General features: G+C 37.9%; 2 protein-coding genes across 4 annotated transcripts in view; one reads left to right on the top strand and one right to left on the bottom strand.

The window, feature by feature from the left end:
- The window catches only part of LOC129768435 (uncharacterized), a 622,376-nt gene that overhangs the window by 235,696 nt on the left and 360,203 nt on the right, over positions 1 to 26,477 (bottom strand). The gene's annotated exons all lie outside the window — the stretch shown is intronic.
- Positions 1,912 to 25,840, top strand: LOC129768443 (estradiol 17-beta-dehydrogenase 11-like). Its single transcript, XM_055770107.1, has 5 exons — positions 1,912 to 2,562; positions 25,011 to 25,083; positions 25,151 to 25,334; positions 25,392 to 25,514; positions 25,580 to 25,840. The coding sequence occupies exons 1-5, from the start codon at positions 2,011 to 2,013 to the stop codon at positions 25,665 to 25,667; spliced, it is 1,020 nt and encodes a 339-aa protein (XP_055626082.1). The 5' UTR covers positions 1,912 to 2,010; the 3' UTR covers positions 25,668 to 25,840.

Here is a 26,477-nt window from a genome sequence, read left to right as displayed (position 1 = left end):
CATAATTCAAGAACTAATCAAGCAAACTGAACCAAATTTGACATGTGGAGGTTTTAGGGGGTAAGAATCATTTCTAAAGTGGTTCAACACTCCTCCCATCTTTCTGAGGGGGCGGGGGGTGGTTGCCATAGAAATTAAACACAAATTTCTGCATAACTCGAGAACTAATCAAGCAAATGGAACCAAATTAGGCATATGGAGGTTTTAGGGTACAATAAATGTTTCTATGATGGTTAAACACACCACCCCCTCTCTATGGCGGGGGGCTACCATTCAAATGAAACACAAACTACAGGGGGCACACAAACACAAACTTCTGCATAACTCGAGAACTAATCAAGCACAATTTGGGATGTGAGGGTTTTTGAGTATGAGAAATGTTTCTATGATGGTATGACACCCTTCCCTCCTCTGGAATGGTTCTATCAAAATATTACACACATTTCAAGCAAAAATTTTCCAACAAAACATGACAATTGAAAATTTTCAGAAAACTCTGAAGGAAAAAGGGAAAATTCGGAAAATTAAATTCCCATATGTTCTACAATTACATAGTGACAAGTGCTGTTAGTCCATTTGATGTTTGCGCTAGGGAAATTGATCTTTGTTCGAAACTGGAAATGGATTTTAATGTGATGAAACGCACTCCTATATCTAAAGTATCGCTGAATGTGTTGATATGAGCAGAACTCGAAGAAGAAATTGTCAGATTGAGGGCTGTCTTTATTCTATCATATATTCTGTATAAAACATTTATTCCATGTAACGGAGAAACATATTATTTGCAAGTGGTTGAAAAATCTTGAACGAGAAATGTGTCTGAAAATAATCTGATATTATAATGATGACCTTTGTTAGAAATACTAGGCATTTTATAGTAAAAGGTAAATTCAACGGGGTCGAATAGAAGATCAATCAATGAACAGTTCTGCGATTGGACCCATTAACTTGCTCTTAGTAAGAAAATGTGAATGTTTGAAGGTATTGATGACAAAAAACAAATTTTGGGCGGGACGAAGTTTGCCGGGTCAGCTAGTTAAAAATATACACAAAATAATACCTGTGCATGGAGTTTAGAACTGTTTTCTGCATCAAATGACCCAGGCGTCCGAAATATGATTCAGAACAGTATAAAATGGGAACATATTGTGTCGTTAGAAAAAGAAACAATATTGTACCATTTGAAATAAATTCTATTTATTAGAACCACTTTGCTATATGCCACCCTCTTATTATGCTGACAACTGGGCGAGAAATATAAACTGTATACGGAAAGCGAATCTCTATAGGAACGCATCATCAGCGCTTTTGATCCGAAATTGCGCGCAAATAATGCCGCACCGATTGCTGTTACATGCGTTACATGATGTAAACTAACAGTATAATTTAAAATATCCACGAACGATGTTTAGTACACAAAATATTGTTATGAATACGTGCACCTAGAATAAGTTTAAGAACACGCGAGCGGTTATCTCCTATGAACAATTGTATTGAATAAATATAGTCTTGAAGTTTGATAACCATTTCAAGATTGTGAGAAGAGATCAAGCTGCTTTCCACTTCTCGCTAAACTAGTAATTAAGCACACCATTTTCCAGTGGCATTTAAATGCTTCAAGCAAGGGGTTTTCAAATGGTGCCCAGCGAAGCTTTCCCAAGTACTTCCACTCGCAGCATTTGAAAACAAATGGATTCTTCAAGGTGCTCAGATACCATCAAATGAACATACCGTCATATACCGGCAATGTTTAGAAAAAAAAATTATTCAGTATTGCAGAAACTCTGTCAAATACTTTGATTTTAAAAAGAGCTCTACCGATAAAAAGATCTGAAAACCCCTGCTTAGTGCTTAGAGCACTGGAAAACCAGCAAGCAACAAGTGTTGACCGAGCACAGACACTGTGCACCCCTATTATACGAAGCGACACGCGTCTCAAGTCATCAGTTGAGTTCCGATCGCGCGCTTGACCGGGCGAGTCCGACCAAAGGTTCTGAACAGAAGGGAGCGATGGCTTATCACGAACAATATTTCTCCCACGCGGACGGTTCCTACGTTCCGGCTAGTATTGCGCAAACCACCAAGGAAATCCCTCTCAGTACCGCCCTGTTGGATGGTGTGACCAAAGTTATCAAACTGTTGGTGCTTATCGTGCCCGTACTTTTGCGAGATTTTGTCCAGCTGCTTCTGCCCGCGCAGAAGAAATCCATAAAGGGCCAGGTAGCCTTGGTGACTGGTGGTGGCAATGGTTTGGGGAGAGCGTTGTGTCTTCGGTTAGCCCAAGAGGGCTGCGCGGTTGCGGTGGCAGATATCGATTTGCCGAGTGCGCAGAACACGGCAAAAGAAGTGCGAAATCGGTACGGCGTTAATGCCGAAGGGTTCCGGGTCGATGTGGCCGATCATCAGTCGGTTGCAGAGCTGCGAAAACGGATCGAATCCGCGCTGGGACCGGTGGATATTCTTGTGAACAATGCAGGCTTGCTGGCGATGCTGTCGCTGTCCGAAGGTAGCGTACAGGATGTGCAGAGGATCATCAATGTGAACCTGTTGTCACACTTTTGGGTAGGTCATTGTTACAACATATCGTGCAAGCCGGGCGGTGCTGAAGAACAGGCTCGCCTTGCACTTGATAGTTTTGCTTTCGAAATGAGTTGCAATCGATTAAGTTCTTAATGATAGCTACTAGAAATGAGATAATGATAATGACCATCGGTTGGGCTGACCTAACAATTTGCTCTAGCGGGTCAAACAAATTACTTGCTATGAACATAGAATGTTAATCGTTGATCATTTCATGTGACTTTAGCTATAATTATCACAAAAATAATGACAAGGCCACCGATGTAAATTAGCGTCTACTGATTTCGTTGATATCGATGCAAAAACAACGTTTTGTACTTCAGCTAACCGCACAAGGTGAACAATGAATATTTACCCGGTTAAATAACAATCGTTGAGCCGGGGAAATACTCCACGCCTTCAGGCAGTGCAATTTCGGACAGTGTTTGGTTCAAATTAGCATTCGCGTGCCGTTTTTCGGTCAATATTTTTGAGGTCGAAGCCATGACCTCTCAGATATTTGAGTTGGTGTCATTTTAGAAAGACACAGATGATCCAGACGATGGTTCTATATATTCAATATAGTGTCTACGGTGCTCCCGTGGACAAGTTGTTAGTGGTTCGTCAAAAAAAAATCTTCAGAGTTGTGCTGTGGTCACGCGTATTCTAGAACTTGCCACCCAGAACACATTCAAGACATGTTATTCGGCATAAGAAATCGCAGTTCTAATAAAAGTGACGCGTGTATCTTCGTTCAGACGGCAAAAGTACCTCTGGAAGCGTTGTACCATTCAAGAAAAGCAAATACACAACCATCGAGTGGATCTATATTTTTAAATTTTTCATCGGACATGTCCCATTTGCATGAGCTTGCGGAGTGTTAAGGTGGAACGTGGGTGACTACAATCTCCACGCTCACTCTTGCAGGTTAAGCACTACCAGGCAGATCAAACGGACGCATTGTCTGCGCGAGAGATCAGTGTATCAACAGGTTTCTGTCGAGTTTATTTCCGAATGCGCTTTGTTTTCATAATGTCGTTGCTGTGGATCATTCCGATGACTGAGTAACTGGTTATCAGAAATGTGAGGTCAGTGAGAGGTTCAGGAAGTGAAGCTAGAATCATGGGTAGACATAGTGGAAAACTGAATACCAACAGAGCTGTGGAAGGCATTTCATTCATTCGAATGGTTAATAACGATCTTTAATAGAGCGTCATCTTCGGATAATCGAAAAATATTGCAACAGAATTTATTTTGCAGAGTAAAGATTTTGATAATCAGGTATCTACTAGTTATTAAAATCTCTTCGAGTAAATAATTCATAATTCGGATGATGCTTCTCAATTGGTATTATTGATTGGTACAGATTGTATGACACTGATCGTATCTCAATAGCATTAACGTTACCAAAAACTCTACTCCTTCTGCCAAGTGCTCGGCTAAGAGAACAGAACAAATAAAAATTAAATATTTGTTCTTATATTCGAAGGAAAAGATTTTTTCATCCAGATTAATTCAGTAGAATCATGCAACATCATGTAACCATATTCAATTGGCAAATACAAAAAAACTGCGCGATATTGTTAAGAAGTCGTTATGATTTTCTGTTACCTTTTTTTCTATATAAATTATTTCTCGTATTCGCTTTTCTGTATTTCTGCTTATTCGTCAATGACAAATGTCGAAAATGAGACACGCGACCATTTGAATTTGTATTGATCGACGAGGTCAAGCTTTTTTTTCTTCCACCACGAACATACAATAATAGCGTTTTACGTAATCGTTCTGTTTTTTGAATTTATCTCGCTGTAAATATCCCAATATAAGTTCTTTATCCAACCTTCCAATCACTAATCAGATATCGAGGAAGGTCGAGACAAAGGGATTGAACTGCTAGGTCGAGCCGACTTCACTTGTATCCAAGCATCATCATGATTTGCTTGTTTATTTCTGTGCGTTATATATGGTAGTTCAGAACAAGTGTAATTCACAATTAGTACTCAAAATTCACAGAAAGGAAGTGTCCATTCTTACTCAACTTCAAGATTACTTTTTTATGACAATTGATTGAATTATATTGCGAAAATTAGTATAGCCGACCCTGTTCGTTGTGTGAAGGGGGTGGTCTAACTGAATCCCACATATATAATTATCAGAAGGTTGTGCCAATTTGAGTTTCTCATGAATAGTTTATTCAAACTACACAAAAAACCAAGACTAGCTGCTTATTTTATTCTTCTATTTATGTTGCAATGCTTCCATAAGGAGTAGTGCCCATTAGGATTGGGCGATCTTGGATCGATTTTCAGAAGATCGATCTTTTCTATTTCGATTTCCGATTTTTTGGATTGATTTTTTGTACCCGAAAAAATCATAAGGAACGATCTTTTTCCTTCGATTTTTTTCGATTTTAGAGTTTTTCTTTCAGTGTACATCGATTTTAATCTCACCTAACAAACTTTATGAACATAATATCAACATTCATCCATTCATGCTTGGCTAGTGATAGTGAATAGGATTTAACTATCTTGGATCGATATTTAGAAGATCGTTCATTTTCTCTGCGATTTTCAATTTTTCGGATCGATTCTTCCTACTTCAAATAAAATTGCTAAAATCGATCTTTTCTTTGCTATCTCTCCGATCTTTTTGAGCGTAGAGAAAAATTTTTGTTTTTTTTTGTGAATATTGTGAATATATATTCACCCAAATCCATTTGACAAATTTCATAAACGATGGATCCCTTTCAATGTTGTCAAATTAGTGGTCGTAAATAGAAGGAGAGCAGAAGCAGTTTTGTAAGTTTGGTCATAACAAAGCAAATGGTCACAAGTTATATTTACACCATCCCATTCACTTGGCTGACAGTGAAAATTGTGACATCAGGTCCAGCTGTAGCGTTCTTTCTCTAGAACTGGGACTACTAACAAGATTTCGACTAAATGCCAGGCGTATGATACGATTGGTTTCAACGGGATTATTGTCAGCAGAGTTCTGGATGAACATCAGTTGGTGAATGTATGATAATAGTTTTCAATTAACTTATTTGATTAAATAATTCCATGACGGTTCCAGATGAATGCTCTGGAATATACATTTTTCTGGGCTTTCAAGTTTTTTTTGTGACTTTGATTCTGAGAATCAAACTGGTTAAAAAATCATGAATCCAAAATCGATCATTTTCGGACCGACGGTTGACTTTGGAAAATCGTTACTCAAAAACAAGAGAAAAACCTTTTTGAATTTTGGATTAGTTATGTGAAAAAAGCTCAGTTTTCTAGAAAAAAATATAAAAAATATATAGCGGCCTTGGTCGGGAGTCCATGTAAACTATAAAAAACAAATACAATCAATAATTACGAAAATAAAATCCATTTTTTTCTCGAGTACAATATTTTTTCACATTAGTTCATTGACTTTAATTTGATATACCGATCTTCTGAATCGGTTCTGTGAACCAAAAGTTATGAATTTTGAAAAAAGTAATTTTTGGGGAAAGAGAAAAAGTTCTAATTTTCGGACAACCCTAAAATGGAACCCTCATAAAAAAAATAAAAAGATAAATAAAAAATACGGATCTAATGTTTTGCGATAAGGAACAAAACTACCAATTGTCACGAAATTCTGAGAACCACTATATCGGTTTAGCATGGAATGGCTGTATATGTTTTCACTATTTTAATATCGATTTCGGTTGGTATGAAATTCATAGGCTATACTCACAATTAAATTAAAAAAAAAAAGATTTTTTTCTAGCATGTTAAAATATTAATTTTCAGCATGTAAAACTGAATCAAAGGAAACCTATTTTTGTGCGCTTCTTTCATGTGCGAATTTTAATTTTATTTCGCAAAGCTTAGAATATTTCAAGAAAGGTTAGTCATAGGGCAAAACGTTAAATATACTTTTTCATGTAAAATCGCATTGTAGATTCCATTTTTTATACATTTTTTTAATGATAACGCTTTCGAGTATTAAATTTCAACTTTTTTTAAAAGTTCATATTTCCATTTTGGCGAATCCGACACGGCATCATTGCATGCCAAGCTTTCTTAAATAAAAATATTTTTACAAAAATATCGAAAAGGACACTTGTTTGAGCTATACACGTTTTTAATATGAAATTTTTTAACGGTATAATTGAAAATATTATTTTTCTTAAATAGTTTATTGATTCCCAACAATTTTGCCGCACATCATATTTCAATCAGACATTTGGATTTCCTTTTTTTAAACAACTAATCTATTCTACTTACGCCCTTATAAAAAAAACAGTCGTAATAAAAATTGGCCATCTGATAATAATAATTGTGATTTTAGGTAGACATCGAATATCTAATGTGTAGAATATTGTAGAGGCTCGAGGTAGAGGTCGGTTGATTTGGGGTGAAACTGCTCTATAACTTTGTTAAAATAGGATTGAAATAAGAGCTTCTTATTTTCTATATATTCATGCGGGCCGCGAAGCGTTTCCCTAGCATGGATTTGCTTCTTGCTCGATCAAAATGTTAAATTTTCAAACAAAATTAAATGTAGAATCTCGTTTTACTTTTTTGTGCAGACAATAAACTACAAAAAAAAATACATAATTTACAAGTTGGTTTCAAATTGAAAAATCAAAATCTTTATATCGATAAACCCTTTGTTGTTTTTTAAATGTTTATTTTGAGTGAATAAATGAAGAAAAAAAAATTGTGTAGATATACCAATCCGAATAACTACAGACCGATTTCAATGATAATTTTATTTCATATTTTCAAGCAAATTTAAATGAAGAGTGTTCTCTACAAGCTTCAAAACGGACTCAGGGTCGGCTGCAGTACTACAACTGCAATCACTAAACCTGAATATGATCCCATAGAAGAAATCGCTTTAGAATGATGGTAGGTGCACTTAATACCTATATATGTAATCCGAGGCAAAACTCTCTTATAGACAACAATACGGCCTTCATACGTTCTATTTATTCCTTCAAGTTCAAGCCTTTAAAAAAATGTTTTTCATTGGGATCCAACATGGTTCCTCACAGTTTGATTTTGTCTTCGTTCTCACTGCGAAGTCTAACAATTTTTAAACGGCTTTGTTGAAGATCATTTTCAGATCATTCAAGAAGTTTTCATGTTTCATACCTCAACTAAAATTGGTCAACGGGAAATTGCACTTTATTTAGTAATCACTGTAAGTAGCCTTTCCCGAAAATTGTCAGTGAATGATATGATCATGCACTTTTGTTTTGGTCATAGCTTTCACATTATCTGACCACTGCACAATGGTCCAGGAGATGCATTTAAGTGGACACGTTGGCACACGTTGGATTTCCATTAACCACAATTTGCGACTTTATCATATGTCCCACGATTTTATTTTAGTCTTACCAATGCCATAGACTAATGAAGAAGAGGTGTGATAACTGCTAACTGCTACTTGCCTAATTATTTTCTAGCTTTTAGTACATTATTATGGTTAATCACAATTAAACCGTTTAATTAAAAAAGTTTTTTTTACTTATTTTATTTTTTATGTAATTAAAGGGTGACCAAAATTGTCAATGAAATAAAAAATATAACTTTCTTGTCTTTTTAATTAGAGGTAAACATAGTTCGACAATGTTGAAGTCCTAGTTATTTGAGACATATTTGTAGAACAAAGTTTTTTTCTGTCTCTTGAATTAACCGATAGAGCGCCTTTTTTCTAGGCTGCGTTAGGGTCATCATGAAAAAAACTGTTTTTTTGCTCTAACTTTTATATTTCAAATTCTACATACAAACTGTTTTCGAAAGACCTTCAGAGCTTACTAAAACAAACAAGTTCTGCATCGCTAAATGTTGGTCTTGATAAGTTCTAAAAGTAGTGCGAAGACGGTTTTGATGCAGAATTTGAAATATAAAAGTTAGAGCAAAAAAACCCGCTTTTTCATTGTTACCCTGATGCAATTTAGTTAAAAAACAACTTTGTGGGAGATATTTATTCTTTAGACAAAAACTGTTTTCGACAATTTGTTACATTTAATAGATCGCTCATTTTGATGTTATCAAAAATAGGGTGACAAAAATTCTTCACCCAAAAACTCATGATTTCAATTTCAATTTACTCAAATACAAAAAATAACATATCTTTGAAAAACACATATTATATAGAGTGAAATTTGGTCAACAAACATTTTGTATGTTTGCCTCAGAAAAAATGGCAAGCAAGCGTATTTTTTTGGGAAGAACAGTATTTTTTGGGAAGAAATATCAATAACTTTGGATGAAGTTGAGATATTGCCAAGATCTGTATCGCAAAATGTTTGTATCAGTATGTTCTCAAAGTCTTATGAAGACAGTTTGTATGTAGAATTTGAAATATAAAAGTTAGAGCAAAAAAACAGTAAACAGTTTTTTTAAATAGTGACCTTAACGTAACTTAGAAAAAAGGCGCTATATCGGTTATTTCAAGAGATAGAAAAAAAAAAATCGTTCTACAAAGATGTCTCAAATAACTGGGACTATGACATTGTCGAACTATAGGTAAACACCTATATCTACAGAGATAAGAAAGATAGATTTTTTATTTTATCGACAATTTTGGTCACCCTATTTTCGACAACATAAAAATGAGCGCGCTATCATATGTAACAACATTGTCGAAGACAGTTTTTGTCTAAAGAATAATTGTCGTGCTCTAAATGCTGATTTCCACTTAAATGCATCTCCTGGACCATTGTGCACTAGCGTACACGATCTTGTAGATGGATAGTTTAATGATTTCGTATTGATAAAACAAATTTTTCATGCTGAAATATCTTTTTTCGTGTTTGGAACACATTTTAAGTCCTTTATAGCGTTATCTGCGTTTTTCGTTATTCGCGGTGAGCTAGCCAGACTATTCCGCGGATAATCGGGGTTCTACTGTATAATAAAAAATGGGTTAGTAGAATTATGCCATACTAAATTTTATAATGTGAAAAATGCACGCTGTTGTTCTGATTGTTGCCATGTTAATAGCTGTGTGAAAATCAGTGTTTTTAAAGCATGATTTGATTTTTTTCCATTGATATATAGCAAAACTAGACAAAACTTGAGATTGAGAGTGTCTTAACTATCTCTAAAAAGATAAATAAATAACTATCTCTTAAAAAGATAAGTAAGATTTTTTCAAGCCGAATACCATCAACTGTCTTGAAATTATAATTTGTATTAGACAGTCCGTATGTTGCCTCGATGAATGAACACTAATCACTTTCTATGAAATTACGGAGATAGTTGTCAGGATTTACATAAAGCAGTAAAAGGACACAAATACTTGTTTTGCCAAATTATTGATATTTAACAGTTGCGAAATAAAAGCAACATAAAATTAAATTCTTTAAATTCTTCGTGGCTATTCAACAAAACAAAATACATGGTCGGAAAGTTTTATCAACGTTGAGAAACATGAAATTATACCTGAAGAACAAGCAAAAAGGACACTCGAATATAATCAGCGATAGAACATTGCGATGGAACATTGCGTTTCGACAAACATGTCGGTTCAGTCTGATCAACATATCAAAAAATGACGAGCAACATATCAAATTATGTTTGTAGATATTCGACAACAATAAAATTTACGTAAAACGTTATTTCAGTTACCACATCAGACAAACGTTAATTTTATTAGGCAAGGTCATGCGGATCTCAATGAAGTTCAATTATCAGCGTATAAAATATTGCACGTTTACGTTAATGACTATGCTGAGTGACTAGAATAGTAAGGTATTTCAATACTAGGAGGGACACCACTATGACATAAGAGAAACGAGTGACCTTCGAAATGAATTGCTAATGCCCTGTGCTCAGGATAATTCACATCAATTCCGCAACTCTGTATCGTGTCATCAACCGATCCTACGCAAATACGTAAATGTTGAGCAAGATCAAGAGATCTACGTGATTTAAACCGATTGCAATTACGAAGCAATAAAATAAACCGTTCTGTTGAACCGGTCTCAAATAGACAAATTGCATGATTTCTTTCGGTTTCGTATTGTATTCGAGACCAACTGTACGTTCCATCTTCAACTTTAAATCGCTGTTTCTCAAATTGACGGAAGAGAACTGAAATGTTTGTACTCGATTCCATTTGTTTTTACTTCTATGATTCGAATATGTGACATCTTCGAGTTGGCTCATCGAAATACAATGAGTGGATTGGCATTCGTTGCATCGAGAACTTGATAAATAAATTAATAAACAGCTGAATACAATTAAAATTGAGACTGTCTGCTCAGTAATCTTGAATTTGCGTTTCGATCCGCTATAGACCTCGTTGTTAATGAAAAGGAGTTTTACATCTGTTATTGACAGATCTGAATTGATCTTGCCAAAGGCAAGTTAATTGGTTTCCTAATACAACCAATTTGGTGAGATCAATTCATCAATCCACTATTCATCAAACATATCATTATTAGGAATGAGATGTAAACTTTGATGGATTTGGACGGATTCATTCTGAAAAAAATTTGAAACATTATTCAAGACCCTTCAATTTCCTATTACAACAAAAAAGGCGTGAAATATTATTTTATGGTTGTTATGACTATCGAATTGTCTTGATTTGGATTTTCCCAATCCGTTCATCAATCAACGGCTATAGTAAAATAACGTAATGAAACGGAAAAAGTTTCGTGTATTTCTGAACGCGTTTGTCATGTCATCTCTGTTTAGTCATGATCTTCTATTGGGATTACAACTTTAAACTTGAGCTCATTTACTTCTGGCCTCAAACAAGGTCATTTAAAATGACTAGTCAAATCTCCGAGATACATCAGAGACGAATGAACTCCCATAGTTTAAAGTCTCTTCACCTTCAACACCTTTATTCCTTCCGAGATTCAGTTTTTTCCCCCGGAACTAAGAAATAACCGTAGTGTTCGATATAACCGGTTCAATCTTTTTTTTTGTTGTTTCCTTCTACCGAAAATATTCCAATATCGGTTCGTCATCCGATCGTACGCAACTATACAAATATCGAGGAAGGTCAAGACAAAATAGACCTAGAATTGCTTGGTTTAACCGGTTTACCCGAAACTGAGATTCTATCATCATGATTTTACTTGTTCATTTTTGATTGAGTTCATAGCTCGAACTAACTATCCAGTTATTCATCAATTATACAACTTGAGATGATTTCTGATGTCATGTTCATGAGCAGGGAAATGTTCAAGTTTTTTGAACACACATTTTTCCTAAGCGGAACACGAACATTAAGTGTTCAACATGATATCCTTTTTCATCAAATGTCAAATATACATTTTCTGATATATCATAGTAAGACAAAGAGAATTACTTCAAATCAGCAGCCGCTGATGATAAAGATTTCAATGTTTTCCGTTCACACAAGAATTGAGCCCTCTGGTGCAAAAAACTTTTGCCAATGCCGAATTTATGCCACGGAACATTCTCTACTCGCAGCTCACCGTTGAAAGTGTTGAATGTTTAGGAAACATTTTATTGTTTGCCATGCAATGTTTGTTCACGATTGTATGTATTTCGAAATGGCTCGAACGAATGTTTGTTGTCGATAAAATTCATTATGCTGCACGAACAAAGTAACTGAAACACTGTTCTCACTTAGAACACGATAAACGACCCTGCACGTAACACGTTACGTGATTCTCAACGTCAATTAATTTTCTATGCGAAAAAATAAATTGTTGTAATTGATCAGTCTTTGGAGTACGGCATGTTATTATTACGTTACCTTCACACGATTATCCATTAATAGCGATTGAGATTAATATAAGTGCTTGATAAGATCTGCATTATTCTTCCTGAAGGCAATGTAATTGCAAGTGATTCGAAACCTCCATTTCATCATCTAATGGTAATCTAATGTTCATATGATGTAAGAGAAGCTCATAAGTATAAATGATGTAAGTAGCAACGAATCAAAGTACATCTCCGATCACTTTTGTTCTTTATTGCTCCTCCGGGAACATAAAAGACTAACTGTTTTTGTTCTGACCCCAACTATACGAAAAAAAAAGTAATTTGTCAATTCAAATAATTCTTTGTTTTACACAGGGTCTTTCAGATTAAACGCTCACGCAACAAATTTTAATAACTTCTTCAAAAGTGAACCAATTTTTATTAAAAAAAAAACCAAAATAAAGCTTATTTTAGGCCATTTTCGATGTGACCACCCCTTTTTCGATAACGCGTTTTGAACGGCGAACAAAATTCTTCATGCACAACGCTAACATTACGACTCCGATGCTGTTGAAAATCCGAGTTATTTCTTCTTTAAGTTCTTTCAACTTTTGTGGCTTATTAATATAGCAACGATCCTTCACGTACCCCCAAAGGAAGTAATCGACGACCAGAAATGTTGAATTTCTTACCATAAGAGGACAAAGTTTCATTAAGGCTTCGCTTGCTCGAGTAATACGATTTCACTAAAAATACACGTTCTTGTAAATTGTACATCCTAACACTAAAAAACATCCGATCAGACTGAGCGAGTAGCCGAATATTATCGTTCCAAAGTGGGGATTTTCTTTTAAAGGAGCTATTCGATTTTTTTGCGTGACCGTTTAATCTGAAAGGCCTTGTATAACCTTTTTGCGTGCTTTAAAAAGTTTTATCCAGGCGTTATTTAATTTCCAATTTTCTCCAGATTTTTTTCTTAAAACAATATTCGGAGATAGTTTCCTTTATTGCTTCACAGTTGAATACATCATTGCATTCTATAAACCGAGTTTTTAGACAAAATTATTTTTTTGAGCTGTTAGATATTTTTGTACATGTGTTCCATCTATCGAATATTATTCCTGATATACAATCAAAAATCATATGGATATTTTGGTTTCCTCTATCAACGATAATCATGGTTCAAAATGGTACAAAACCCTTGTACAAAAACCTTGTTAAAAAATACACAACCATATGTTTCGGAATGTTTCAAACACATACAATTTTCGTTTGATGTGGCTAAACCTGGAGCACACTTGCAGTAGACTGTTGTTTAGTTTTCGACCCACACGCATAAATTAATGCCTTGTCATCCTTCACACATCGCGTCTTCTGAAGCATCGCAGAAGTATTTTAAACAACTGTGGGAAAAAATGAACCTTTTTTGGGATCCTCTTTGAATACGCAGGGTTTCTTTCACGGCCTTTATAGCTTTATACGGAGCTGAATGGAAAAATTGCAAGGATATTTTCTCGAACTCTCCTGTTCTGATAATTCTCGTCGTCATTGAACAACATTTTCTCGGGTCACTTTATTTTTTCCAGTGATACACAATTTTACAAATCACTGCAAACAACTACTACTACAACTTTCCCATCACGTGATGAGGCGGTTCAGAGAACTTTCATGTAGCAATAAACTCATTTCAGACATTTTGACTAACAGTCTTCGAAATTGCCTGATATGTTTTTCTGTGACTTTTCTCTGGTTGAATGAGCTAAGAACCACTATGCAATCGAAAATCGAGTACCGAAAAAAAGGGTATAGGATCAAGTCCGCGCATGATGGATCATGAAGCGGGGCTACAATTCAAAACAAAAAAAAAATTTTGACCTAGCTTGCGTTTAGAGCTTTCTCGGGAGATTCCTCGTCAAGATAAAATAGCTATCGAAACGGAAAGTATGTTTACCATGCAAGAAATAAAAGTTTGACGCAAATGAAATTTGCAAAATAAAAAAATGGTAATCTAAAGTGGTTGATATGTCAGTTTTAGATCTGGTTTTTGGACTGCATTTTAATTCTGGCAATCCCCATATCGACAAAGCAATAAAGTCTGGAAAGCCAGGTGAAGTCGGTGAAAATAGCCTGAAGGTCAATACTGACACAGACTGACCATTCGCAGAATGCGAAATCACCAATCGAATAATTTATTCATGCATTCGCAACAAGCGGTGTATTCCTCCCGGATGGAGTTTTGGAATGGGAATTTGAAGAAGATTATTGTTTCGTGTGACAAGTTTTCTTGAAAGGACCATATATGGTCGGTGTTAAGTCAGACCGGACCATGTGACATTTTTATGATTTCGAACCAGAAGTTTGGTGCTATAGAGTAGTGCGGGGAAAAGGTGCGCACCTAACTGCTGTCGTCCAATAACTCATGAAATAAGAGCAAATGAAATTCAGTTTACTTACCAAATTGTAACTATATATATTACCTTCGAAACGTAGTACAAATATATTACCTTCGAAACGTAGTACAACAAAGTTGTTTCTCGAGTTTTGTTTGCAGTTGGACAAATACCAATTTTAACACAATATGACAAATGCAAACTTTTGCCCCATAGTGGGGCAAAAAAAATGGAGAGCCACGTGTTGTAGTAGATTGGTAGAACCAGTGGAGATGCATTCGCAGAGTTGACATGAAGGCCGTACAACGCTCCTGTTTCAACAGCAAACGGAAGCTTCAACGAAAGGTTCGATTACGGACCGTATTCAAATCTTCACTAATTTTTGTTTTCAGCAATGGACAATGTATTTTTAATTTCAATAAATCAGATCTTCTTCAAGTATGCTTATCTTTTTTTCCGACAGCTTGGAAAGGAAATTCCAAAATTTTGGTTGCCACCCGTTCCAAAGTTAAATCCACGAACACAATAAAATCATGAAAATAAAAGAAATGCAAACTCTAAACAGGGTTGCCACATATACAGAATATTCTTAATTTTACAGCCAAATTTCAGATGCAGAATCTGTATATACAGAATTACAGATTTTCAGCAAAGATACAGAATTTACAGATTTTATTCAAAATTCAATTATGAATATTTGAATGTAAATGTGTTACGGTGCGTACATAGATACCTTGATTTATAAAAATGTTGAACGCAACGCAACGAGATGGCTTTCGTTGGAGGCAGTTATTAAGCGAAATCTTGATCGATTTGAAGAGCTTAAACTATTCTTTTCGTTCCAAGTTAAGTATGACCATAATCAATCCGTCAATCGTATATTGACTCATTTGAACGATCCTATGACTAAACCGATTATGCTGTTCCTAAACTTTGTTCTACCGCTCTTCAATAACGTTAATCGCTCTTTTCAATCAGAAAGTTCTCAATTTTGCGAACTTTATAATGAGACAAAAATGTTATCATGTTGATGTTGATCATGTTGGGTATCTCATATTTGGAAAGCTACATTTAACGATTCGTTGATGCTGACCTTGATGTGAAAGATTTTGAAGACTTTCTGAAGAGGCCTGGGGATATTTGCGTTGGTATCGATGCAGAAGTAGCTGAAAAAGGGTTGGATGCAGCTAGGAAGTTGATCTTCAAATCGATTTGTCGTGACTTCTACATTGAACTGGTGAAACATTACTGCGGCCTTGATAAACCCTTAAAATTTCGTCAAACTACCAAACCTTAATGGATAAAAATAACTTGGCTGTTGGATGTCAAAAGGCGTGATGGGAAATTTTTGTATCCATTGCTAAGGTCATTTGTAAGACATTTTTCGATGACATTCATCAGCATATGTTGAGTGAATATTTTTGTTTTAAATTGTCAACCAAACAAAGTCCGGAAATCGGCTGGCTTCCACAATTATGGACTTTATTTTGAAAGCGAGGAAGGCTCAATATTTTGTTGTATTGACACGACTTTAACAACCCACAAATAATAAAAATAAGTTGATAGTGAAAATAAACCTTTATTTTCATTTTTTCCATAACCTTTTCGTTACAGATTTTTTATAAAGATTTTTTGGCTCAAAATACAGATATACAAATTTTTTCAGAAAAAAATACTGAATCTTATGTGGCAACCCTGCCTCTAAACATTATTTTAAAAAATTGCATAAAAACACGCAAGAACACGTTCCGAAGCAGTACTGGGTCTCAAAAATTAAATTAAAAATTCGTAGATTTCGATTTACAGAAAAATTTTACCGTATTGTAAATTGTTTGCTCTAAAATTCTAAAAAAATCACGTATCAAATGAAATGGAAATTATGTTTTGATAGATCTAAATTTTAATCGATCTGTCGCGGTACACCTTAGTAGATCCACCTTGAATAATTTTTTTTTTTAATTTTTCATTTCTAATCCTATTTAGAATGGCGTGAAAAAATGAAAAAGGACGTATTCCACCGTAGCTCTTATTTTATTTGAAATTTGGTACCCTATACAATATTTCCCATAATACATACACGAATACACTAAAATCATAGTTTTTAGGAAAATAAAAATAAAATTATTAGTAAATATAAAAATGAGAACAAAAAAAGGAAAACTTCTTTTGACGTAGCATTCACAAATAACCAGACAGGTGGAAAGAATGTATAGCTTTCGATGGAAAATACTTGAAATAAAGTAGAGCTTTTCATTTTAATATAATCAACTTGTGTTTACTTCGAAAAAAAAAACAATTTCATACTTTTGCAAGTATTTGTCAAATGGATGCCATAACTATATTCTAGCGTAGAGGCATGAATTCCGCACTTTTTTCGACCTCTGAAAAATATTGTTTCATTTATTTATTAATCTTACAAGGAAACAAACATTGAGCAAAACTATCATAAATTAAAATAGTTACAAGCGGGTGAAATGGGGTCAAGAAAAACACGATTTTTGCCCATCTGGTTAACCGACGCAAGAAAATTCAATGGATTCGTTTGAAATTTTTGTTAGTTCATGCTAGAGGGATGAGCACAAATGTGTTCATATCAAATTTGAAATAAATTGGTTCAGTATTACTTAAGATAACGTTTACGCCAGTTGAAAAATGTAGTTGAAAGACAAACGCATTTAAAGTAAAAAAAACTTTAAATACCGCGTCACTAAAATGGCTATAGCTCGGAATTTCTAGACTATATAGGGGAAATCAGAGTTAAACCGAAACCCCCTGATTTTTCCAGTTAGAAGCAATTTTTTTTGCAAATTTTCCGATGTTCCCTGTATTTATTTATTTAAGGCATTTATTTTATCATTATTTAAGTAATTTATTTACAGGCTCAGTTACATACGTTTTAAAGGAGCCGAACTCTTAACTATATTTTTATTAGTATATATTAACATGTTTTCCTAATTCTAGGGTTAATAAAGTAGGAAACCGACTACTCGCGGCCGACTTAGAAGGGTTAGAAGGGTTACATATTTTCATTTGGAAAAGGAGGGGATATAAGGATATTGTACAGGGTTTTCCATTTCGGGCTTCCGAAAGTTTACAGCCCTGCGCTGACAACCGTTTGACATAGCCGTCAACCAAAGGCGTCATATCGTTAGTTGAATGTCTGCCATTTTACAATATGGATCGTTTTAGCATCGCACAACGTGTTGATTTTGTTAAATTATACTATAAAAATGATTAAAAACCGGCAAATGTTTTTCGAGCATTACGGACGGATTTTGGTCGCCATGGACGGCCTACAGAGCACACAATCGCTAATGTAGTGCGTAAATTCGAACAAACTGGATCCGTAGCGGATATTGTGAAACCTGTGCATCATCGTAATGTGCGTTCGGCCGAAAATATTGCTGCTGTTGCTGCCAGTGTGGAGGATGACCCGAATGTTTCGATTTCACGGCGTGCTCAGCAATTGGGCTTGTCAAACACATCATTGTGGCGAATTTTGCATTTGGAATTGCACCTACATTCATATAAAGTCCAACTAGTACAAAAATTAGAGCGTGGTGACCATGGAATGCGTCGGGCATACGTCGATTGGGTGAACGAACAACAGCAGCAAAATGCTGAATTTTCGCATCAAGTTTTCTTCAGCGATGAGGCACATTTCGAGCTCGGTGGCTATGTGAACACCCAAAATTTCCGTATATGGGGCTCAGAAAATCCACTAGTGATTGTTGAGAGGCTATTGCATCCGCCAAAAGTCACTGTTTGGTGCGCATTATGGTCTGGTGGAGTCATCGGGCCGTATTTCTTTGAAAATGAGGCCGGCGAGACGTAACTGTGAATGGTGAGCGCTATGACCGCATGTTATCCGATTTTTTTTGCCACATATTGAAGATTTGGATACGGATGACATATGGTTTCAGCAGGACGGCGCCACGTGCCACACAACACGACCGAACATGGCCATATTGCGAACGAAATTTGAGGGACGCATAATTTCGCGTTTTGGTGATGCCAATTGGCCGTCCAGATCATGCGATTTGAACCCGCTAGACTTTTTTTTGTGGGGTTATGCAAAAGACCGTGTCTAAGCCAACTCTCCGCAAACTCTCGAACATTTGAAAGACAACATTCGTGATGTTATGACCGAGATACCGCCCCATATGTATCGAAAAGTCATCGAAAATTACCTGTTCCGGATCAAGGTGTGCGAGGAAGCCCTAGGTGGACATTTGAATGATGTTGTATTCCACACATAATGGCATAAACCAAACTTTAATTTGAAATAAAAGTTTCATCGAAATTCGAATTCTAAGTGTGTTTTATTTCAATTTACTTTGGAAAACCCTGTACAATGTTCACACTCACTTTCACACTCACGCTCATCACACTCAATTCTTAAATCTATTATTATATCTATTAAGTATTTACATTTCAGCTTATTCTATAGTTAGTCAGAAGGGAAACAGTCGCTCGCGAAGGAAAAAAAAGAAGGGGAAAAGGGTGTACGGACAATCACACACGAAGATCGATAGTTTTAAGGAAAACATGTAATCGAGGTCTAACCGAGCCCACACATCTCTCACCGGTCAATTGGGCCGTCTTCCGCGGGCCCGAAGGGAGTTTTCTAAATTCGATCTGGCAACAAGATACACCTCGCACGACCAAACAACGTGCTCGATGTCATGATAACCTTGGCCACAAACACATAGATTGCTACTGGCAAGATTGAAGCGAAAGAGTAGCGCGTCTAAAGAACAGTGATTGGACATGAGTCGGGAGAAGGTGCGAATAAAGTCCCGACTCAAGTCCAGACTTTTGAACCACGGTTTGAGGCTAACCTTAGGGGAGATGTTCCCTGTACACACCTGTAATTTCTTACGTTTCGAGTCACACTACAGCTGCAGAAATTGCTTTGCTGTTATAATAAACAACAAAACAGAACCGGTCAGTGAACAGGAGTTAGGCCGTGTAAAATTTCGCTAGTGGAATTTAAGTGTTTTTGTCGGAAAATTTTGAAAAACTCGCTACTTCTCTGAGCCTAAGTCGTCTTAGATCATTATTCAATGTATTTTGTGAGACGGTAGGTGGTTTTGTTGCTTATCGATACTCGAAAACATTGTTTTGCAATCTCGAGTCTGTTCGGGGTAACACTGACACCATGGTTTGTGTTCCATTAACAGGAAAAATCTGTCCTTACTTTTTGCAGATGCCGCATGTTATTTTTGGAAGACAAAACGATGGAGCTGGACTGATAAACAATAAAAACCAACGATGAATCGGGTATGCAATCCAGAAAGCCTGGCAGAGCTTCAACGCTCATCGGCGCATCTCCCGTGGATGCTCACCCAAGCTGGGACATAAACATAAGTGCTGGCTGAGATTTCTAGACCGGAATTCGAACATTCGTTCCGCAAACCTAAGACTATATAAGCGGAGAGAGCTGTGGGGTTCAATTACAATTGAATTTGTTTGCTTTTTTACTATTTTTTTTTTATAAATACGTTTATTTGTCTTTTGGTTTGTTTGGTAAAAAATATTTACATGGTTGATTCAATCTCGACTTCAAAACTAAATTTCAACTCGTCTATATCAATCCTACCATTACTACTATCAATGAAGGTGATATATGTCAATAACAGTTTCATTATCAAAATTCGTTCATTCGTTTCAAACCCCTCCAACGACGGCCGAAGGAGATTCTCTAAATGGAGTGCGCGTTGTCTACCAGATACCACTTGCAGCTTTTGTTGTAGCACATTGAAAGCATCTCGTACTCTCCGACAGCCAAAAAATTTGTGCTGTATTGTTTCGACACTCGAAGAACAGTGTAAGCAATTTTCATCGTCCGCTCTCCTCATAACGAACATCAGTCGCCGGTGCGCAAATTTTTCGTTTACCCACATGTAAAGAAGACTACGTCGTGAAGGCAATAATTTCCGAACAGCAATATTCTTCCACACACGGGACCAGTTAATTGCAGGATTTGCTATTTCCACTTTCGGTTTTGCTGTACGTTCTATGAAGAAACGATGGATGAGATTGGCGGAAGGCTGCTCTCGGATTTGGAAGGGGAAATTTGGATGATGATTTAGGATAAGCTTTAGGCAAGGAAGGTCTGAGGGGGGGGGACGGTTGTTTGGGAGAGGAAGGAATTGTAATAGGGAAGGGAGCTCATTTCGTGTAGGTGCCGATTGATTAACAGCGCCTTACACTTCATCGCTGGCAATTGAAGATTGAGACCGCCATCCTCCTGTCTTCGCGTTAGCTGCTCCATTGGGATGGTTGCCCACGCACCACGGAAAAGAAAGCGTCGCATAATGGTTGTCAGTTTTGCCACGTGTGCTGCCATTGGAGACAGATTTGCTGCCATGTACCATGTCCGTGATGAGATAAAAACGTTCAACAGTGTTACCTTCTGGTGTAGTGATAAGCTTCTTGAAGAGTGCAACCATACTAGACGCGAAAAATTGGTCACGAGTATGTCCCAATTTGTTTTCACCATACCTCGGACCGAGTTGGTGAAGATTATCCCAAGAATTTTGATGGAACCTCCCGTGCGAAGCCACGGTGCAGTGATTGGATCATTCACACATCCGACGTCAATTGCGGTGGTTTTATATTCATTCAAGCGTGCCCCTGCTATTCTCTCAAAACGCTGGAACAAGCCTCGCATCGCATCAAGCTTTTCGGCACTCGATACAATGGCACTGATGTCATCTGCGTAAGCGATAATTAAATCTGCCCCACACACTTGCTCCAATCGCAGAAGAAGTGGGTGAAGATAGAGCACGAAGCGATGCATCGAGAGAGGGTCCCCTTGTCGGACAGAACGTTGGATTTGGATTGGAGCGGAGAGGTGTCCGTTGATGAGCAAGCGAGAGGAAGAGGCTGCTGCTACACGGGAAAGCAAATTCACCAGTTCTGGGTTGAAACCCAAATCTCGCATCGTAGTAAATAAAAAGCGATGATCCACACGATCGAAAGCATGATCGAGATCAAAGGAGATCAGCTTGCCTTTTTGTCTGCCCTCCTTTAGCTGTGCAATTCTCTCCTTCGATGCTAACGTTGCTTGGAAAATGTTGTGCTCGCCGTTCGAGCATTTTTGTGAGCGAGTCAAAACACTATGAGCTCGAAGCACATTTTCAAGTCGCTGCTTCAAAACACGCGACAAAATTTTGTAGTCATAGTTGACTAGACTAATTGGGCGGTAGGAACGTGCGCTGTCCCCCGAATCTCGTTTCTTCACCAGCACGATCACCCCATCGACGAATTGGGATGGAAAATTTGACCTGATAGCGTCATTCATAACCAGGTTAAGCTCACGATGTATCACATCGAAAGTTCGCAGAAAAAACTCTTTTGGCAGTCCGTCGGGTCCTGGAGACTTTTTCGATGCGCTTGTGCGGATAGCTAAAAATATTTCTGCCGTAGTGATTTCATACATACAAGCTTCGTTTGCATCATCCTGCTCGGGAATGATTCTCTCACACTGGAAAGGTCCCCATTCTCCCTCTTCTACATTGCCGGCCGCGTATAGATTACTGAAATACTCGACCATATGGTTCTGTATAGCAGCAGAATCATCGATGATTTCATCTCTTTCATTTCGCAGACGCTCGATGGTTGTTTTTCGGCGCACTCGCTCGCCCAGCTGATAAGTCGATAGCGGCTCACCAGCAACGAAGGTTTCGTTGATTCGCACGAACATTTCGGAGAACGCTCGCTGGTGTGTCAGCATCTTTGCTTTTATTCGATTGATGGTGGTGAGCATGGCAGGGTTGTTTTGGTAGCCATCGTACGCATTCCGTAGTAACTGAAAGAGACGATGTTGTTCACGATGGAAGTTATCGAAGGCTGTTTTGGACTTCCATCGGAAAAAAGACTTTATTTTAGGCTTTGCGCACGATAGCCACCATTCCATCCACGACCGATAGTTTCGTCGTTGACGAGTCCAAAACTGCCACCGTATTTGGAACTCGTTAATATTTTCAGCGGTCAGTAGATGCGGACGGAGAGACCAAAATCCACGACCATGTGCTCTGTCGGGGAGAGGAAGGCAAATTCTCATGGTGACGGCCTTATGATCCGAAAAACAGCACACATGTACAGCTGTTGATCTCAGCTGTTCTCGGAGACCGTTGCTCACATAGAAACGATCGAGCCTAGACGAAGAGTTATGTGTGATGTAAGTATACTCGATCTCTCGTGAACGAAGTCGTTGCCACACATCATGCAGATGTAACTGCTGAACGGTGGCTAGAAGAGCGGGACTCGAATTTTGCCCCGTCGCATCGCATTGACGAATCACGCAGTTGAAATCGCCACCTAAGACGACGTGGTCGGTCCGATGACGAAGGTAATAGGCAATGCTGTTGTTGAAGAACCGCTCTCTTTCAACACGGAGAACGGAACCTGATGGGGCATACACATTACAGAGCGTTGTGTTGTGGACACGGAGGGCGAGTAATCTTCCGTCTAGACTCTTCTGTACATGTGAGAATTTGATGTGTTGTTTTAAAGCGATTGCCGTTCCTCTCCTTGAGTGGTCGACATTACAGACAACGTTGTAGCCAGGCAAGACTAACTGTTCGTTCTCTACCTCCTGCAAAAACACAATATCCAGCTCCATTTTGCGAACGAACGTACGAAGGGCGTTTAGCTTGGTTTGGTTGGTGATGGTATTTATATTGATCGTCCCGATGTTACAACTGACGTACTCCATTTTATTGGATTTCTTCGTCGGAGATTCTAACTTGTACGTGTTCGGTGAAGATGACGTCTTCTCCGTAGTGACGCATTTTCTTGCCTGGTGGTTGTCTACGCGAGCGTCGGCTGCCATTCGAGCCTTGGGAAGCTTGTGAATTGTCTGTTTCGTTGCCATCGGGTCTACGATGCGACGTGGTGGCGTTCGGGAATGAGATGGGCGATAGCTGGATTACAGCTTGTGTTGCGGATGGTATCGTTGTTGAATGTGTAGCGGGGGGTGGCATCGTGTTATTTTGTTGTTGTACTGCGGTTTGTGTCCCACTCATTTCAGAGAAATTTGGCTCCAGACGCGTGTTGTCATAGTGACCCACAGTGAGCGGACTCTTTGTCCAACGTTTTGATGAAGCTGACGATGGTTTACGAAGATTCGTTGGTTTGGTGTGTTGAGGTTTTGTCGGGTTGCCCTTCGTTACGCTAGCGTATGATTGGTCTGCTGCGAGCTTCTGCACCAGCAGTTTCTTGTGTTGTACACATGGAATGCCAATGTGTACAAACTCATGGCAGTGTAGGCACGTTTGCCGTTGCCCCTTATATTTCACCGCAGTCTCTTCTCCCTGGATTGTCACGAGAGAAGGAATGTTTTTCGTAACCACCATCCGAACAATACGAACCCCGGTTTTAATACCACCGAAGTCGCTGTATCGGTCATCCCACAGTAGGTCACGAATACTGACGACTTCGCCGTACTCGGTGAGAAAATCAGCAATCTGATCATTGGTGACGCTCTCGGGTAGCTCAAGCAAATTTACTTCTACCGCACCGTCCTCCATCGTAACTCGTAGTTTGTATGATTTCCCTTCAAACACGAACTCGTGCTTGTTGTCGTGCTGCTCCACTATTTGTTCAGCAAGTTGGAGGTTGTTGACCTTGACGAAGGTACATGCAAGCCGTCTGCTTGGCTGAAGTTGCAGAACATTCTCACGTGTAAGTCCGAGTTCTTTTCCAACGAACTTATGGATCTCGTCATGAGAAAGCAATTTCGGAAACTGCGAGTAGTCAACGCGAAACGTATTTTCGCGACGCGGCATCACGGAATGTGCCGTCGCGGATAGCGTAGATGAAAGAAACCAACAACGTATCAAATAGTCTTTGAACGACTTCCAAAATCTGCTCGTCTGATAAAATTTATCGACTCGGAAGTTGAGCGCTAACTGGACTATTCAAAATCTGAGCAATCCAATCCATACCATTTGCAACTCTCCCCCTCTCCCCTCTTGAAATGTCCAGATAGTATATAGACAGCCTATTGATACTTAGAAAATTATTATAACAAGTTTACATTCGTTTCTCTAAAGGTGTCGGATTTACCCGATAGGGTGTCGATCTCACCCGCACTCCCATTCATTTTACCTGGAAACATCAGTTTTTGTATTCTATCAAGATTCGAGCTCTACTCAAAAAATGATCATCAGATACTGTAGAATGGTTCATTAATAGTTGAAGAGAAGTTCTGTAACCATTTAAAGTCGAAGAAACACTGGAGGTCTGGGAAACATGTGGAAATCCTTAGAGTGTCGGTTTTACTCTGATTTCCCCTAACCAATTTCACGAAATAACCATATGAAAAATAATATCGACAAATGAACCTAACTCTCTAAACTATTTTCCCCCACACTTTCAGACAATCCGTGAGTTCAAGGACGGAATGGTGGAACGTCGCCGAGGACACATCGTCGCTATTAGCTCGATACTGGGTATGCAGCGGACACCAGCAATACGATCCATTATGTAAGAAATAACCATATCACTCCTCAATCTTAGGAATCTTACCCAACGGCCGATCGATTTGCTACAACACAACGAAATTCGGAGTACGTGGTCTGATGGCATCGCTGAACGATGAACTCTACTCCGACGGTCTGGCAGAGCACATCCACACCACGTGTGTCTATCCAGCGGGAATCAAAACACGGAAGGATTTCGTTGATTTTGTTAAAGACCTCAAGTAAGGCTGAATGTTCATTTTCCAAACAAATGCATTAATACTGTTTTCATGTTTCAGATTGACTATCCCATGGCACAGCCCGGAGTACGTAGCGGAGGCTACGGTAACTGGTATGCTGACCAACAAAACGGATCTCATAGCGAGTAGCACAATCGTGAAATTTCTTTGCTACTGCTATCCGTGAGTACACTTTAAAAATACAGTAGGTTTTGATCGTTTCTAAAATCCTATTTTCTCTATTGTAGTCTGTTTCCCAAATCTTTTGTTCGTCTGGCAACAGATGTCATGGTGGGTAAATGCCCACCCCTCACAAGGAGATCATCACTGAAGTAATACGAAAACGGTGGAAATGTGTGAGTGGGGTTCGCGATGTTCCTGTGCAATCAATCAAAGTCATCACATCTCAGGCTCGGATGTCGGTTGTATTAAGTTATTATTAGTATTAATGTGCAATGGGGGTATTGTTAGCATTGATTCATTTTACAATAAAACATAAACATTTCAAACTCCAAGTCTACACTTCCTGCACCGGTGATAACGCAGTCACTCTGCACGTTTCCAAAGCGTGATAAGTTCAATAGAACGCGTCGATATGGCAATCATCATAGAATTAAAATACAGGAATTCTGCCTTAAAGCTACTGCAATATTGTCCCATACTCGCGGGTGTATTTACTATCTTCGTAAATGTACACAATGCAAATTTATGTCAACATGTAATTATTTGTGCAAAGGCCACACTGCGTGATAGAGTTTGTTGCATCGGATCGAACGGTTATATCGCTGCATTGAATCTATTGGACGATGTATTATTTACTCACGACCGCTAACTTCGATCCGGAAAAGATGACGTTGTTCCGCTGGGATGAATGAGTGATTCACATTCACTGTAGGCGAACAGGTGTAAATTTCAACGGCATTTTTATTGATAGGTGTCCAACAAAGATTGTGTAGTGACGCCAATTTAGAATGCGTTCATGACTGTAAAAAGGGAGCGCATGTGTCGTTGAATGCATACAAATGAAGAATTGAGAACCCGCTAAGCCTGTAATACTTTCTGAATATCCTCTGTACGTTGAGGAAGAAAATGAGAATAATGATATCAAGACAGCCAATTTAATCAAAATCATAGGACATTCCAAAA

The sequence above is a fragment of the Toxorhynchites rutilus genome, chromosome 2 (genome assembly GCF_029784135.1).
Source record: "Toxorhynchites rutilus septentrionalis strain SRP chromosome 2, ASM2978413v1, whole genome shotgun sequence".
Classification (NCBI taxonomy): Eukaryota; Metazoa; Arthropoda; class Insecta; order Diptera; family Culicidae; genus Toxorhynchites; species Toxorhynchites rutilus.
This window is presented reverse-complemented; position numbering and strand designations above follow the sequence as displayed.